At 41.4% G+C, this 15,759-nt stretch overlaps 1 protein-coding gene across 1 annotated transcript in view; it reads right to left on the bottom strand.

Moving 5' to 3' along the window:
* Window positions 1-539: 539 nt before the first annotated feature.
* LOC128640569 (killer cell lectin-like receptor subfamily E member 1) overlaps window positions 540-15,759 on the bottom strand; it is a 102,141-nt gene continuing 86,921 nt past the window's right edge. The window contains exons 6-7 of the mRNA XM_053693040.1: window positions 14,147-14,256; window positions 540-1,422 (exon numbers count right to left, since the gene is read on the bottom strand). Coding sequence (XP_053549015.1) covers window positions 1,269-1,422; window positions 14,147-14,256 — 264 coding nt within the window. The 3' untranslated portion in view covers window positions 540-1,268. The remainder of the gene's footprint in view (window positions 1,423-14,146; window positions 14,257-15,759) is intronic.

The raw sequence follows: 15,759 nt of genomic DNA, 5'->3' as shown, positions 1-15,759 counted from the left end.
TTTTCACCCTAATCTACTATGTTACGATCATACTATGTAAAATCCCTAATATAGCTGATCTGCAATGGAACAGGCTTGCTCCATTCATATAATGGTCGTGGGCTTTTAAGAACTCTTCAGCCTGCCTACCTGCTAGGAAAGGAACCCCTAAGCTTGCACCTAGTGGGAATCACATTTCAATTTAGCCTGACCGCCACTTCAGCAAGTTAACCCTTAATCGTGTTCCAGACCCACGAAGGGGCTTTCCATTGTCATTATGGTGAAGTATTTGTGAGCAAACAATTCCCAGAGTGCTTCCTTGTTGTCATGTGATTGATCCTCTACACAGCACTCCACAAGTCTAGGGAAACTGCTGCTGGATACACCTGTATCATGGTGGGATTCCACTAATTACAGCAATGTGTTTTGCCAGTTTTTTAAAGCTGATTGGTCCTCTCAGAATCACATGTATACTATACATAATGCACTTAACTAAATGAAATTTCACAATTGGTCAGATATTAACCTCCTTACTGAAACCACAAAAGGGTCAAACACAATTCTGTAGAAAAGTTTATTTATTGAGTTTCTACCAAATTCACCATTATAGACATACAATTGAAAAATGAAAATTCTCAATTTTTTAGATCATGTTATTGCTGCACAATTGTTTACTTACAGATATGTGATCAACCCCTGTAAATAGAGCATCAACCTCAATGGTCTTTTCTATTTACTTTGTTCTCTTAATATCCTATGTTGAAAAGCACACCTAGGTAGAATTAAGGAACAATAGCTGCTGATTGGTGGCTATGCACATATGCCTCTTGCCATTTGTTCACCAGATGCGTTCATCTAGTAGAGTATTTCTGCTCCAGAGCTGACTTGTGTGTTTACACTCTTTGCGATACTTCATGAATAAAATAGGAGCTTTTTCTTTTTTCACTTTTATGTCCCGTTAGTCCACTCTCCCTGTTAGCCCTTACTCATTCTCAGACCCCCACGAACATACCAACTGGCCCACCCTTCTCACGCCATTCCATTACACCAGATGCCAAGCTCTGTGTCACCATCTTGTAAAGTATAATGTGTAGACAATTAAACAAAATATTTCTAACTCTAACATAAAGTGCAAATGAAAACTATTGCTTCAAAAATATCATATTTTATCACACAGTGCAACCTTCTATAATGAAACATGAGTCTATACAGGTCAAGAATTGTTAGTTAGAAACTTCTGTCACTGTACGCTCATTAGATATTGAGGCAGATAAATATTTAGAATTTCTTCATGAGAAAATCTCAGCAATTGAGACTGTCTTCAGTAAATTACACATATTGTAAAGTTCACAGGCTTGTTGCTCACATATCCATTTGTTGGGGTTTGAACAGCTTTCAGGGGAAATATCCCTTCCAAGTGTGGCGCAATTATGGACATCGGATCTGAAGATATAAAGCTTTGATTAGAACTCAGAGACAAACCATGGTTATTTTAAACTTTTAAAAACAAACAAGCAAAAAAAACACAAAAAAAACAGTTGCCTCCCTTATCGGATATATGATTTTCACTTTTACTGAATAAATGCAGAAAGTCTTTGGAAATATTACAATAAATTAAAGAAACTTAAAATACACACAGAAACACACATATAACAGTGAAGCATAGGTAAAATACAGATTACCAGGTACGTATTGTTGTGATGCACTTGGGTATAGTACACATTACCTGCTACATTTCATTGTGATGCACTTGGGTATAGTACACATTACCTGCTACATTTCATTTTGATGCACTTGACTATAGTACACATTACCTATATACCTGGTACACTTGATTATATTAGGGTGAACATATTGCCGCTTTAAAAAAGGACACATATGAAAAATACATATGTCAGGGTTCTTAAAAAAACATGTCTTTAAAAATCCCTGAAGACAGCCCTGCCATATGTATTTTTCATATGTGTCCCTTTTTAAAGCAGCAATATGGTCACCCTAGATAAAATATAATTTACCTGGCTTATATCACTGTAGCGCCCTTGGTTATGGTACAATTTACCTGGCTTATATCACTGTAGCGCCCTTGGTTATGGTACAATATACCTGGCTTATATCACTGTGGCACACTTGGTTATAGTACAATTTACCTGACTTATATCACTGTGGCACACTTGGTTATAATATAATTTACCTGACTTATATCACTGTGGCACACTTGGTTATAATACAATTTACCTGACATATCACTGTGGCACACTTGGTTATAATACAATTTACCTGACTTATATCACTGTGGCACACTTGGTTATAATACAATTTACCTGGTTTATATCCCTGTGACACACTTGGTTATAATACAATTTACCTGGCTTATATCACTGTGGCACACTTGGTTATAATACAATTTTTCTGGCTTATATAACTGTGGCACATTTGGTTATAATACAATTTACCTGACATATTACTGTGGCACACTTGGTTATAATACAATTTACCTGACATATTACTGTGGCACACTTGGTTATAATACATTTTACCTGACTTATATAACTGTAGCACACTTGGTTATAATACAATTTACCTGGCTTATATCAATGTGGCACACTTGGTTATAATACAATTTACCTGGCTTATATCACTGTGGCACACTTGGTTATAGTACAATTTACCTAGTTTATATTAATGTGGCGCACTTGGTTATAATACAATTTACCTGACTTATATCACTGTGGCACACTTGGTTATAATACAATTTACCTGACTTATATCACTGTGGCACACTTGGTTATAATACAATTTACCTGGTTTATATCCCTGTGACACACTTGGTTATAATACAATTTACCTGACTTATATCAATGTGGCACACTTGGTTATAATACAATTTACCTGGCTTATATCACTGTGGCACACTTGGTTATAATACAATTTTTCTGGCTTATATAACTGTGGCACACTTGGTTATAATACAATTTACCTGACATATTACTGTGGCACACTTGGTTATAATACAATTTACCTGACATATTACTGTGGCACACTTGGTTATAATACATTTTACCTGACTTATATCACTGTAGCACACTTGGTTATAATACAATTTACCTGGCTTATATCAATGTGGCGCACTTGGTTATAATACAATTTACCTGGCTTATATCACTGTGGCACACTTGGTTATAGTACAATTTACCTAGTTTATATTAATGTGGCGCACTTGGTTATAATACAATTTACCTGACTTATATCACTGTGGCACACTTGGTTATAATACAATTTACCTGTCTTATATCACTGTGGCACACTTGGTTATAATACAATTTACCTGGCTTATATCAATGTGGCACACTTGGCTATAGTACAATTTACCTGGTTTATATCACTGTGGCTCACTTTGATTATAGTACAATTTACCTGGCTTATATCACTGTGGTACACTTGGTTACTGTACAATTTACCTGACTTATATCACTGTGGTGCACTGGGTTATAGAACAATTTATCTGGTTTTCATCACTGTGGCACACTTGGTTATAATACAATTTACCTGGCTTATATCACTGTGACGAATGTGGGTATAATACAATTTACCTGACATATCAATGTGGCGCAGTTGGTTATAATAAAATTTACCTGACATATCAATGTGGCGCACGTGGTTATAATACAATTTACCTGGTTTACATCACTGTGGCGCAAGTGTTTATAGTACAATTTACATGGCTTATATCACTGTGCCACATTTGGTTATAGTGCAATTTACCTAACTTATATCACTGTGCCACATTTGGTTATAATACAATTTACCTGGCTTATATCACTGTGCCACATTTGGTTATAGTACAATTTACCTGGCCTATATCACTGTAGCACACTTGTTTATAGTACAATTTACTTGACTTATATCACTGTCGCACACTTGTTTATAGTACAATTTACCTGACTTATATCACTGTCGCACACTTGTTTATAGTACAATTTACCTGACTTATATCACTGTCGCACACTTGTTTATAGTACAATTTACCTGACTTATATCACTGTCGCACACTTGTTTATAGTACAATTTACCTGACTTATATCACTGTCGCACACTTGGTTATAGTACAATTTAACTGGCTTATATCACTGTGGCGCACTTGGTTATAGTACAATTTACCTGGTTTATATCACTGTGGCACACTTGGTTATTGTACAATTTACCTGGTTTATATCACTGTGGCACTCTTGGTTATTGTACAATTTACCTGGTTTATATCACTGTGGCGCACTTGGTTATAGTACAATTTACCTGTTTTATATCACTGTGGCACACTTGGTTATAGTACAATTTACCTGGTTTATATCAATGTGGCACACTTGGTTTCAGTACAATTTACCTGGTTTATATCACTGTGGCACACTTGGTTTCAGTACAATTTACCTGGTTTATATCACTGTGGCGCACTTGGTTATAGTACAATTTACCTGTTTTATATCACTGTGGTACACTTGGTTATAGTACAATTTACCTGGTTTATATCACTGTGGCACACTTGGTTATAGTACAATTTACCTGGTTTATATCACTGTGGCACACTTGGTTATAGTACAATTTACCTGGTTTATATCACTGTGGCACACTTGGTTTCAGTACAATTTACCTGGTTTATATCACTGTAGCACACTTGTTTACAGTACAATATACCTGGTTTATATCACTGTGGCGGACATGGTTATAGTACAATTTACCTGGTTTATATCACTGTGGCGGACATGGTTATAGTACAATTTACCTAGTTTATATCACTGTGGCACACTTGGTTATTGTACAATTTACATGGTTTATATCACTGTAGCGCACTTGGTTATTGTACAATTTACCTGGTTTATATCACTATGGCACACTTGGTTATAGTACAATTTACCTGTTTTATATCACTGTGGCACACTTGGTTATAGTACAATTTACCTGGTTTATATCACTGTGGCACACTTGGTTATTGTACAATTTACCTGGTTTATATCACTGTGGCACACTTGGTTATAGTACAATTTACCTGGTTTATATCACTGTGGCACACTTGGTTATAGTACAATTTACCTGGTTTATATCAATGTGGCACACTTGGTTTCAGTACAATTTACCTGGTTTATATCACTGTGGCACACTTGGTTATAGTACAATTTACCTGGTTTATATCACTGTGGCACACTTGGTTATAGTACAATTTACCTGGTTTATATCACTGTAGCACACTTGTTTACAGTACAATATACCTGGTTTATATCACTGTGGCGGACTTGGTTATAGTACAATTTACCTTGTTTATATCACTGTAGCACACTTGTTTACAGTACAATTTACCTAGTTTATATCACTGTGGCACACTTGGTTATAGTACAATTTACTTGGTTTATATCACTGTGGCGGACTTGGTTATAGTAAAATTTACCTGGTTTATATCACTGTGGCACACTTGGTTATAGTACAATTTACCTGGTTTATATCACTGTGGCACACTTGGTTATAGTACAATTTACCTGGTTTATATCACTGTGGCACACTTAGTTATTGTACAATTTACCTGGCTTATATCACTGTGGCACTCTTGGTTATAGTACAATTTACCTGGTTTATATCACTGTGGCACACTTGGTTACTGTACAATTTACCTGGTTTATATCACTGTGGCGCACTTGGTTATAGTACGATTTACCTGGTTTATATCACTGTGGTACACTTGGTTACTGTACAATTTAACTGGTTTATATCACTGTGGTGCACTTGGTTATTGTACAATTTACCTGGTTTATATCACTGTGGCACACTTGGTTATAGTACAATTTACCTGACTTATATCACTGTGGCGCACTTGGTTATTGTACAATTTACCTGGTTTATATCACTGTGGTGCACTTAGTTATAGTACAATTTATCTGGTTTATATCACTGTGGCACACTTGGTTATTGTACAATTTACCTGGTTTATATCACTGTGGTGCACTTGGTTATTGTAAAATTTACCTGGTTTATATCACTGTGGTGCACTTGGTTATAGTACAATTTACCTGGTTTATATCACTGTGGTGCACTTGGTTATTGTACAATTTACCTGGTTTATATCACTGTGGTGCACCTGGTTATAGTACAATTTACCTGGTTTATACCACTGTGATGCACCTGGTTATAGTACAATTTACCTGGTTTATATCACTGTGGTGCACTTGGTTATTGTACAATTTACCTGGTTTATATCACTGTGGTGCACTTGGTTACAGTACAATTTACCTGGTTTATATCACTGTAGCACAAACATTTTTATTGCAATTTACCTGGCTTACATCACTGTGGTGCACTTGGCTATTGTAAAATTTACCTGGTTTATATCACTGTGGCGCACTTGGTTATAGTACAATTTACCTGACTTATATCAATGTGGCGCGCTTGGTTATAATACAATTTACCTGGCTAATATCAATGTGGCGCACTTGGTTACAGCACAATTTACCTGGCTTAAATCACTGTGCACATTTGGTTATAGTACAATTTACCTGACCTATATCACTGTAGCACACTTGTTTATAGTACAATTTACTTGACATATCACTGTCGCACACTTGTTTATAGTACAATTTACCTGACTTATATCACTGTGGCGCACTTGGTTATAGTGCAATTTACCTGACTTCTATAACTGTGGCACACTTGGTTATAGTACAATTTACATGACTTATATCACTGTGGCACACTTGAATATTTTACAATTTACCTGACTTATATCACTGTGGCACACTTGGTTATAGTACAGTTTACCTGACTTATGTCACAGTGGCACACTTGGTTATAGTACAATTTACCTGACTTATATCACTGTGGCACACTTGAATATTGTACAATTTACCTGACTTATATAACTGTGGCACACTTGGGTATAGTACAATTTACCTGGCTTATATCACTTTGGCGCACTTGGTTATAATACAATTTACCTAACTTATATCACTGTGGCGCACTTGGCTATAGTACAATTTACCTGACATATCACTGTGGCACACTTGGTTATTGTACAATTTACCTGACTTATATCACTGTGGCACCCTTGGTTATAGTACAATTTACCTGGCTTATATCACTGTGGTGCACCTGGTTATAGTACAATTTACCTGGTTTTTATCACTGTGGCACACTTGGTTATAGTACAATTTACCTGACTTATATCACTGTGGCGCACTTGGTTATAGTACAATTTACCTGGTTTATATCACTGTGGCGCACCTGGTTATAGTACAATTTACCTGGTTTATATCACTGTGGTGCACTTGGTTATACTACAATTTACCTGGTTTATATCACTGTGGCGCACCTTATTATAGTACAATTTACCTGGTTTATATCACTGTGGCGCACCTTATTATAGTACAATTTACCTGGTTTATATCACTGCGGCGCACCTGGTTATAGTACAATTTACCTGGTTTATATCACTGTGGCGCACTTGGTTATTGTACAATTTACCTGGTTTATATCACTGTGGCGCACTTGGTTATAATACAATTTACCTGGTTTATATCACTGTGGCGCACCTGGTTATAGTACAATTTACCTGGTTTATATCACTGTGGTGCACTTGGTTATAGTACAATTTACCTGGTTTATATCACTGTGGCACACTTGGTTATAATACAATTTACCTGGTTTATATCACTGTGGCGCACCTGGTTATAGTACAATTTACCTGGTTTATATCACTGTGGTGCACTTGGTTATAATACAATTTACCTGGTTTATATCACTGTGACACACTTGGTTATAGTACAATTTACCTGGTTTATATCACTGTGGCACACTTGGTTATAGTACAGTTTACCTGGCTTATATCCCTGTGGCACACTTGGTTATTGTACAATTTACCTGGCTTATATCACTGTGGCACACTTGGTTATAGTACAATTTACCTGGTTTATATCACTGTGGCGCACCTGGTTATAGTACAATTTACCTGGTTTATATCACTGTGGTGCACTTGGCTATACTACAATTTACCTGGTATATCACTGTGGTACAATTTACCTGGTTTATATCACAGTGGTACACTTTATTAAAGTGCAATTTACCTGGTTTATTTTATTGTGGTACATTTTACCTGGCTTATATCACTGTGGTACAACTAAACACATGTTAATCTAAGCTTGTTAATGTTAAAACAACACAATCAAAGAAAGTACAAAAAGGAAGTGCAGGGCGACTAGCCCGGAGCGTAACTAAGGGTTAAGGCCTGGTTGAGTGAGTGCTGCTGCTGTGTGTGTGTTTGTTACAATGTTGCATTGTGTTGGGAGGGGTTTACCAACCTTATATATGGGATGTGCAGGGAATCCACTTCCTCTTTGTTCCAGTGGATCCTTGGAAGCTCTTTCTGCAGCATGGATCACAGCAGAATTCCCATGGAAGACGAACCTGTGGAGTGGGAGGAGATGGATCTTGAGGACATTGAGTGGGTCGCACCATCCCCATCAGGGACTATCACGGTGGGTCAGGGCCATGTTTTAGGGCTGTCTATTTCTACTTCCCCTTCAGTTGGGGATGGTAGCCCCACTCTGTCCCCTTCTCCTGCACGGGAGGAGCGGGATGATGAGGCTACTGCAACTGAGATCCCGTATAGCGGTGCCGCTAGCCTGGAACTGTAAGCCATAGGCCTGCAGGGTTCGGTATCGCCCAGCAGGACCAATGCAGCTGGGTCATGGCAGGTAGTAATGAGGGGGCAGTCAAGAGAGGGCACGCTAGTATCAGCGCCAGCCCAGGTGAGGGTTTAGCTGGCAATGTGAGCGGGGCAGTTGGACCAGGAACGGCGGTTAGGCCACAGGGGCGCAGCAGGGCTGTCAAGTTTGAGGAAGAATATGAATGTGTGCAGAATGCCAGTATGGATGAGGATCTCAACATGTTGGGTGGTGTGAGTGACAGCGATCGGGAGGGATGTCAGGAATACAGGGCTGGGGAGGTTAGGGAGGAGACGGCTGACTCTTCCTGTAGTACTCCCCTCTTGTCCTCTGTGTTTCAGGTCCCCAATGGCTTCATCTGGCAGAGATGTGACTCCTCAGAGGTTCCAGGCTCTCGTTCCTAGAGTGGCGGTAATACGTTCATACGACTCTGGCCCATATGGATCTGGCCATGGTCCTGTGGCATCTTCCTCCGGTGAGTGCCAGTTTGTTTTTTCTCGGGGAGGATATGACTCCTCTAGTTCTAGTGGGTCTGAGTCAGAGATCGATGGGTCCCTGGGTTTGCACACAAAAGGCCATAGGAGAATTTACAGGATGTTGAGGAGGATGAGCAGGGGCAAATCTGGGGAGGGTTCTGTCGGTTATCAGGCTCAGGCATCTCAGCCCCTGGGAGCACAGGTGGGCTGTGAATAGAAAGGCTGCTGTGCATGGGAATACATACTCATGCCAGGTACATAGATTACACGCTCACCTGAAGTCAAAGATGGTGAAGCAGATCCAGGATGGTAAGTACGTTAACATGTTTGAATTATCCACTGAAGCGTTTAAATTCAAAGAAATGGCAGAAGATGGGACGGGCCCGAAAAAATTCAAATGGCCTGATACCTTTGACAAATGGCATCACTGCTTCAGGGTGTATGCTACATGCTACCTGTAGAGGTACCCAGATCAAGGTACTGCTTTGTTTAAGTATGTTGACACTATCGATGCCCTACGTAGGAAATTTGCTGATGGAGCCTGGAGGGAGTATGATATGCTCTACAGGAGGAAAAATGTGGGTAACCCATTGCTGGACTCTGGCACCATGGATCTCCACCTTTGGGCTCATCTCAACTCGGAACAGGGGGCGCAGGCGGCCCCCGGGGTCACTGTTCAGAGCCCTAGGCAGCCCCTGAGATTTCGACGGCGACAAGGGGGAGTGTGCTGGCATTACCAGGATAAGACATGTGAGGGGGCGTATCCTGCATGTTTAAGCATGTCTGTAAGTTTTGCAGCGGGCAGCACCCTGGAGCTGACTGTTCCAAAAAGAGGGACGCCCAAGCTGAATGGTTTGGGTCCAAGGGAAGCTCTGCGGGAAAGGGCGGACTTGCCTCTTAGGGTCCCCATAATCGGTAAGTGGTTGAGCAGGTACCCGAACAGGGCAGCTGCCCGGTTGCTGGACTCTGGACTGTGCTACGGGTTCACCATTCCGGTAGTGGGCCAGGTGCTGGGGTCCAGAGTCAGGAGGAATTTTAAATCGGCCTCTCAATTCCCAGAGGCGGTCTGGGAAAAGCTGAGTAAGGAAGTAGCCTTAGGCAGGGTCGTAGGCCCCTTTGCGGAGTTACTGATTCCAGATTTGGTAATAACTCCACTAGGAGTGGTTCCCAAGAAAGAGACAGGTAAGTTTAGGATGATACAGCACCTGTCCTATCCAAAAGGGCATTCAGTGAACGATGCCATCCCTGAGGCACTGAGTTCGGTGCACTACCAGTCATTTGACGACACACTGGATATGGTATGGGGAGTGGGTCCCGGGGCCCTGATGGTGAAATTAGACATAGAGTCTGCATTTCGGCTTCTTCCCATTTACCTGTCGTCCTTCAGGTTGAGGGGGTGCTGGTTTGAGGCGGGTTACTATGTGGACTGGTGTTTGGCCATGGGCTGCTCCATATCCTGTGCCTATTTCGAGGCATTTAGCACTTTCCTGCACTGGGCGGTAGCATCAGCTGCGGGAAATGACAAGATTGTCCACTATTTGGATGATTTCCTACTAGTGGGATCTGCCAGTTCATCGGAATGTGCCTCCTTGATGAACGTCATGAGGTTCATGATGGCCAGGTTTGGGTTCCTCTAGCTGAGGATAAGATGGAGGGACCTTGTATGTGCTTGATGTGCCTGGGCATAGAGATAGACTCGGTGGTGATGGAATGTAGACTACCTAGGGATAAGGTGAATAGAATGTTGTTGACAGTTAGGTCCATGGCCACAGTGGCATCTTGCTCATTGAGGGATTTGCAGTCGCTCCTAGGTCTCCCGTGGGGTAGGATTTTTAGCAAAAGGCTGGAAAGGTGGTTGGGGGACGGCAGGACGGCAGCGTCACACATCCAGATCATGAGAGATCTGGTGGCAGACTTGAGGGTGTGGGAAAGGTTCCTGCAGGACTTCAATGGCATATGCATCTGGAGGGGTGACCCAGTGTCTAATCAGTCATTGCACCTTTTTACAGACCGGACTGAAGCGTTTGGATATGGCGCATATTTTGAAGGGGCATGGAGTGCAGAGCCCTGGTCGCCTGGCTGGGAGGACCTCGGGCTTACATGAAACCTATGCTTCCTAGAACTGTTTCCCATCATAGTAGCAGTTGAGCTATGGAGCCATCTTTTTCGCAACTGGGCTGTAATTTTCTGGACGAATAATCTCAGTGTGGTTTTCGTCATCAACAGACTTTCGGCTTCATCGCCTGTGGTGGTGCATTACCTGCAGCACTTGGTTTTGAGATGCCTGCAGTTGTATATCGACTTCAGGGCTCACCATGTTCCCGGGGTGCAGAACATAGTGGCAGATGCATTGTCTTGCTTCCAGTGGGAGGCGTTCAGGGCTGCGGCTCCGGCTGCGGCTCCTAATGGTCTTTCTTGCCCCTCTTTCTTGTGGCAGATGGCGGAGGGTTGCAGCAGATGATCCCCCTACTATGCTTGGAGGTACAGCGCATCGTCTGGTGAGATTATTGGAAGCACTGCCGGCAATCTGCTCTTCACCTTTTGAGGCCAAGCTCTTCGGGGTGGCCTTTGGGCTGGCATTTCACGGCGCGCTGAGAGTAGGGGAGTTAGTCCCGCATGCCAAGACAGCGGTGACTGGTGGAATCTTGCACAATCACGTGAGGGTGGAGGATGCCATGCTTCTTTTTATACCCAGGTCTAAGATGGACAAGGAGGGCCGGGTACCTGGCTGTCCCTACTGGGGCAGCCAGGGGTCACCTGTTGCCCGTTATATTTGGTTTCTTCATACCTGGAAGTGCGACCAGGAAGATCTTCCAGGTTTCTTATACATGCAAGCGGGGACGCGTTGACAAGATACCAATTCAGGAAGGTATTGGGGTGGGTAGAGCAGAAGGCTGGTCTTGATGGGTCGTGTATCGCACCACACTCATTCAGAGTGGGGGCAGCTGGTCCTCTGACCGTATTCGCTCATTGGGATGCTGGAGATCTCAGCGGTACAGGTCCTATGTCAGGCCACTGTATACATAAAAGTTAAGTGGCAATATGGGTCCCCAGGTGGTATGGTCTTGGAATGATGGGAAAGGAGGGGGGACTGGCCTTGTAAGCTTGAGGTCAGGTCCATTAAGTGTGCAAGCTAATTGTTGTTTCTTTTTCAGGCATGCGTCCAGGTCCTGTTCGGGTGTGGATCGTTGGCCACTCATACATGCACTGGGCTGCAATTCGAGCTGCGGCCATGCCAGGAGGACAGCAGCTAGGATTCCCATCATCCACGGCTGTGTTGCGTTGGCTAGGACGTAGGGGTTTGTCCTGGGCAGATCTGCCTGCTTTGTTGCAAAACGCTGGGAGAAGGTGGGAAAAGCCCCACATTTTAATTTTACATGCCGGTGGCAACAATGTGGGGGTCATTCCTACATTGGATTTAATACGAGCAATGCAGGCATATCTGCGACAGTTCAAACTCTGGTTTCCAGGTGTGCGAATCGGGTGGTCGAATGTGATCCCTTGATTGAGGTGGAGACACATGTTGTGTCATAAAGCGGCTTTCCAGGTCAGGAAAAAGATCAATAGGGACCTGAGGAAGCAGGTTAGGGACCTTGAGGGTTTTATTATCGAGCATGGGAACATCTCAGCAGACCATAAGGGTTTATATAGGCAGGATGGGGTTCATTTAGAAATGGCAGGAGTAGATCTGTTCGTTCAGAACATCAGGGAGGCATTACTCCTAAGGGTATAGTGGTGGCGGCAAGAGTCTGGACTGTTTAACTGGCAGGTCTGTCTCTTGTGGCGGGTGGTCAGGATCACGGCTGCAGGCTGGAAGGAGGTTTGAATGATGGCCATTGCAGTCAGGGTGACGCCACAGGCTCGGTAGCTTGGGTGTGCTCTCGCTGGTTATTGATGGGCAGAGAAACCCCTAAATTTATAAAGCTGCGTTGAGTATCTCCGCCTTGTGGTATGCAGCAGTGTCCCCTGGCCATTTTTCTAGAAGGGGTAATATATAATTAGACATGTAGGCCCCGATTGCCGCAACCCGTGTTTTTTATTACCTGTTGTTACCTGTTCCCATTAGTCAGGGTTTTTTCCCTGCTTTGTTTGTCATGTGCTGCTGGCAGCCATTTTACTCACCTCTCTTGCTGACTCTGGTGCATAGTGTGTGATGCTGCTCATTTCCTGCATGCCCTTTTATGGCCAGACTGGTGTACATCATCCGTGTGAGACAGGTTGCAGTCTCAGAATTGTGATGACATCACTTATTATTTAAAGGGCCTCTGTTCAGTATGCTTTGCCCTTGCGTTGTCTCAGACCTGTTAGTGAGTTCCAGTTCCTGTGTATTATCTGGCTGTCTGATGTCCCTCCTGGTTCCTGATCCCTGGCTTGTTCCTGACTCTGTTGTTCTCCTTGTTCCTGATTCCGGCTCGTCTGACTATTCGCTTTGGCTCCTGACTCGGCTCGTCTGACTACCAGCCCTGGTTTTGATTCCTTGCTTGTTATTTGACTTGTGGACTTTTTATTATTTTTTGCTATTAATAAAGGTGTGATTATTTTTGCACTTCTCGTCTTGGTCTGATTCCTGGCACCCTGACACCATTGCTGGTATTAATAAATACGACCCACGGGTCTTTCTCCCACCTAATGTGTCGAGTTTTATTTGACAAAGTTATTAAAGTTCAACTGTTAAGTTAAGTTGTTAAGTTATAACTTAATTATGTTACGAGTAGACACTAAAGAAAAGTAGGGCATTTAATCCCTTATGCAATCTTTGCAGTAGTACTGACATCACAACTCACTGTTGCGCTTAGGTTCAGCTTCTTTAGGAGTCCTGGAGTATCTGGTCATCACTTTTTGCAAGTAATTTTTTTGTGAAACATTTGAAGATGTGGGAAAAATTTGGAATACAAAAAAGCCATTGTGAGCCACATCAGATGGTGGATTTTGATACATCAGAAATGAATCTTTTTAAACTGGTTATAGAACATGATTTAAAGTCATGCTACTTACCTTTGTAAGTCTAATTGCGCTCCGGTCTCCCAAACCCATTTGTTCTCTTTCTTAGTTAGACCAATCCAATAGTGACCTGACCTGGATTTAACTTGGCTGGAAATAAAATCCTATAAAACAGAAATGTGCTTAAGTGAAGTGTCACCGTTATATGTGCTTAGTCCAGATGATCTAATCTGCAAGTGTGATATTAGACAGAACAATAGCATTACTGTACTGTAAGAGCTTGTATTTCTGAAATGATCAGCCACTAGACAGAACAATAGCATTACTGTACTGTAAGAGCTTGGTATTTCTGAACTGATCAGCCACTAATCTACAAATGGCACACATATTGATTCCCATTAAAATATTTAATTAAAGGATGCAAAACAAATTTTCAAAGTATTTCCATTATTTCTTTAACCCGCTTTCTTTTAATTTAACTCTCAAAAATGTGTTATTTCTATTGCTCCCAGTTCAGAACCGTCGCTTCACAATACGCTAATCAGTGACCGTTTGATCTGCATAAGAAGAAATGTATATCTTTCCCTAGCAGGCAACATAAAAGGAGGTAAACATAAATAAGAGGCTTTTTAAAAGGGTATGTCCCTTAACTGCAAAACAGTGAACATTATTTAGAATGATAACTGCTTTTAACAATTTATTTTGCAATGCAAATCTTAATTATTGATATGTCCTTAATAAAATGACTTCACATTTTCTATTTTGAAGCTAAATTTCTTAGTAGCTTAATTTACATTGTAGACTCCAGTTTATTTGGTAATATGGATCGGACAAATAATATTGTGCGCTCTCTATTAAGTAAAATAGGTCTCACAGTGTTAATGATTATTCCGTAGTACGACGGCCGTTAACCAGATTTCACGTATTGTCTACGTTTTTCATCCCTACATGACTTGTATGTTAAATAGATAGACATAAAAATAATGCAAAGCTATTATAAACTGCACTAACAATATTGCATTTGGTTTTGTAATCACTTCATCTGTAGAGTTCTTGTCTCTACAGGGTGCTCCCATGTCAAACATTGCACATTCCTGAGACATGCAGATTTTTTTACACTGTCTATGCCTTGCTCATTAGGGTATCTATTTTTCTCACTAAAGTCTGTGCTCTCCTCTTTAAATGCTATGTCGTCCTTATTAGGGTCTATGACTTGCTCAGTAGTGTATATGACTTGCTCATAAGGGTCTATGACTTGCTCAGTAGTGTATATGACTTGTTCAGTAGTGTATATGACTTGTTCAGTAGTGTATATGACTTGCTCATTAGGGTCTATGGCTTGCTCAGTAGTGTATATGACTTGCTCATTAGGGTCTAAGACTTGTTCAGCAGTGTATATGACTTGTTCAGTAGTGTATAGGACTTGCTCAGTAGTGTATATGACTTGTTCAGTAGTGTATATGACTTGCTCATTAGGGTCTATGGCTTGCTCAGTAGTGTATATGACTTGCTCATTAGGGTCTACGACTTGTCCAGTAGTGTATATGTCTTGCTCATTAGTGTATATGACTTGCTAAGTAGTGTATATGTCTTGCTCATTAGTGTATATGACTTGCTCAGTAGTGTATATGACTTGCCCATTATGGGTCTATGGCTTGCTCAGTAGT

This window comes from Bombina bombina, chromosome 9 (genome assembly GCF_027579735.1).
Source record: "Bombina bombina isolate aBomBom1 chromosome 9, aBomBom1.pri, whole genome shotgun sequence".
NCBI classification, from domain to species: Eukaryota; Metazoa; Chordata; class Amphibia; order Anura; family Bombinatoridae; genus Bombina; species Bombina bombina.
Note: the sequence above shows the minus strand (reverse complement) of the source record. Positions and strands in the feature narration are given on the sequence as shown.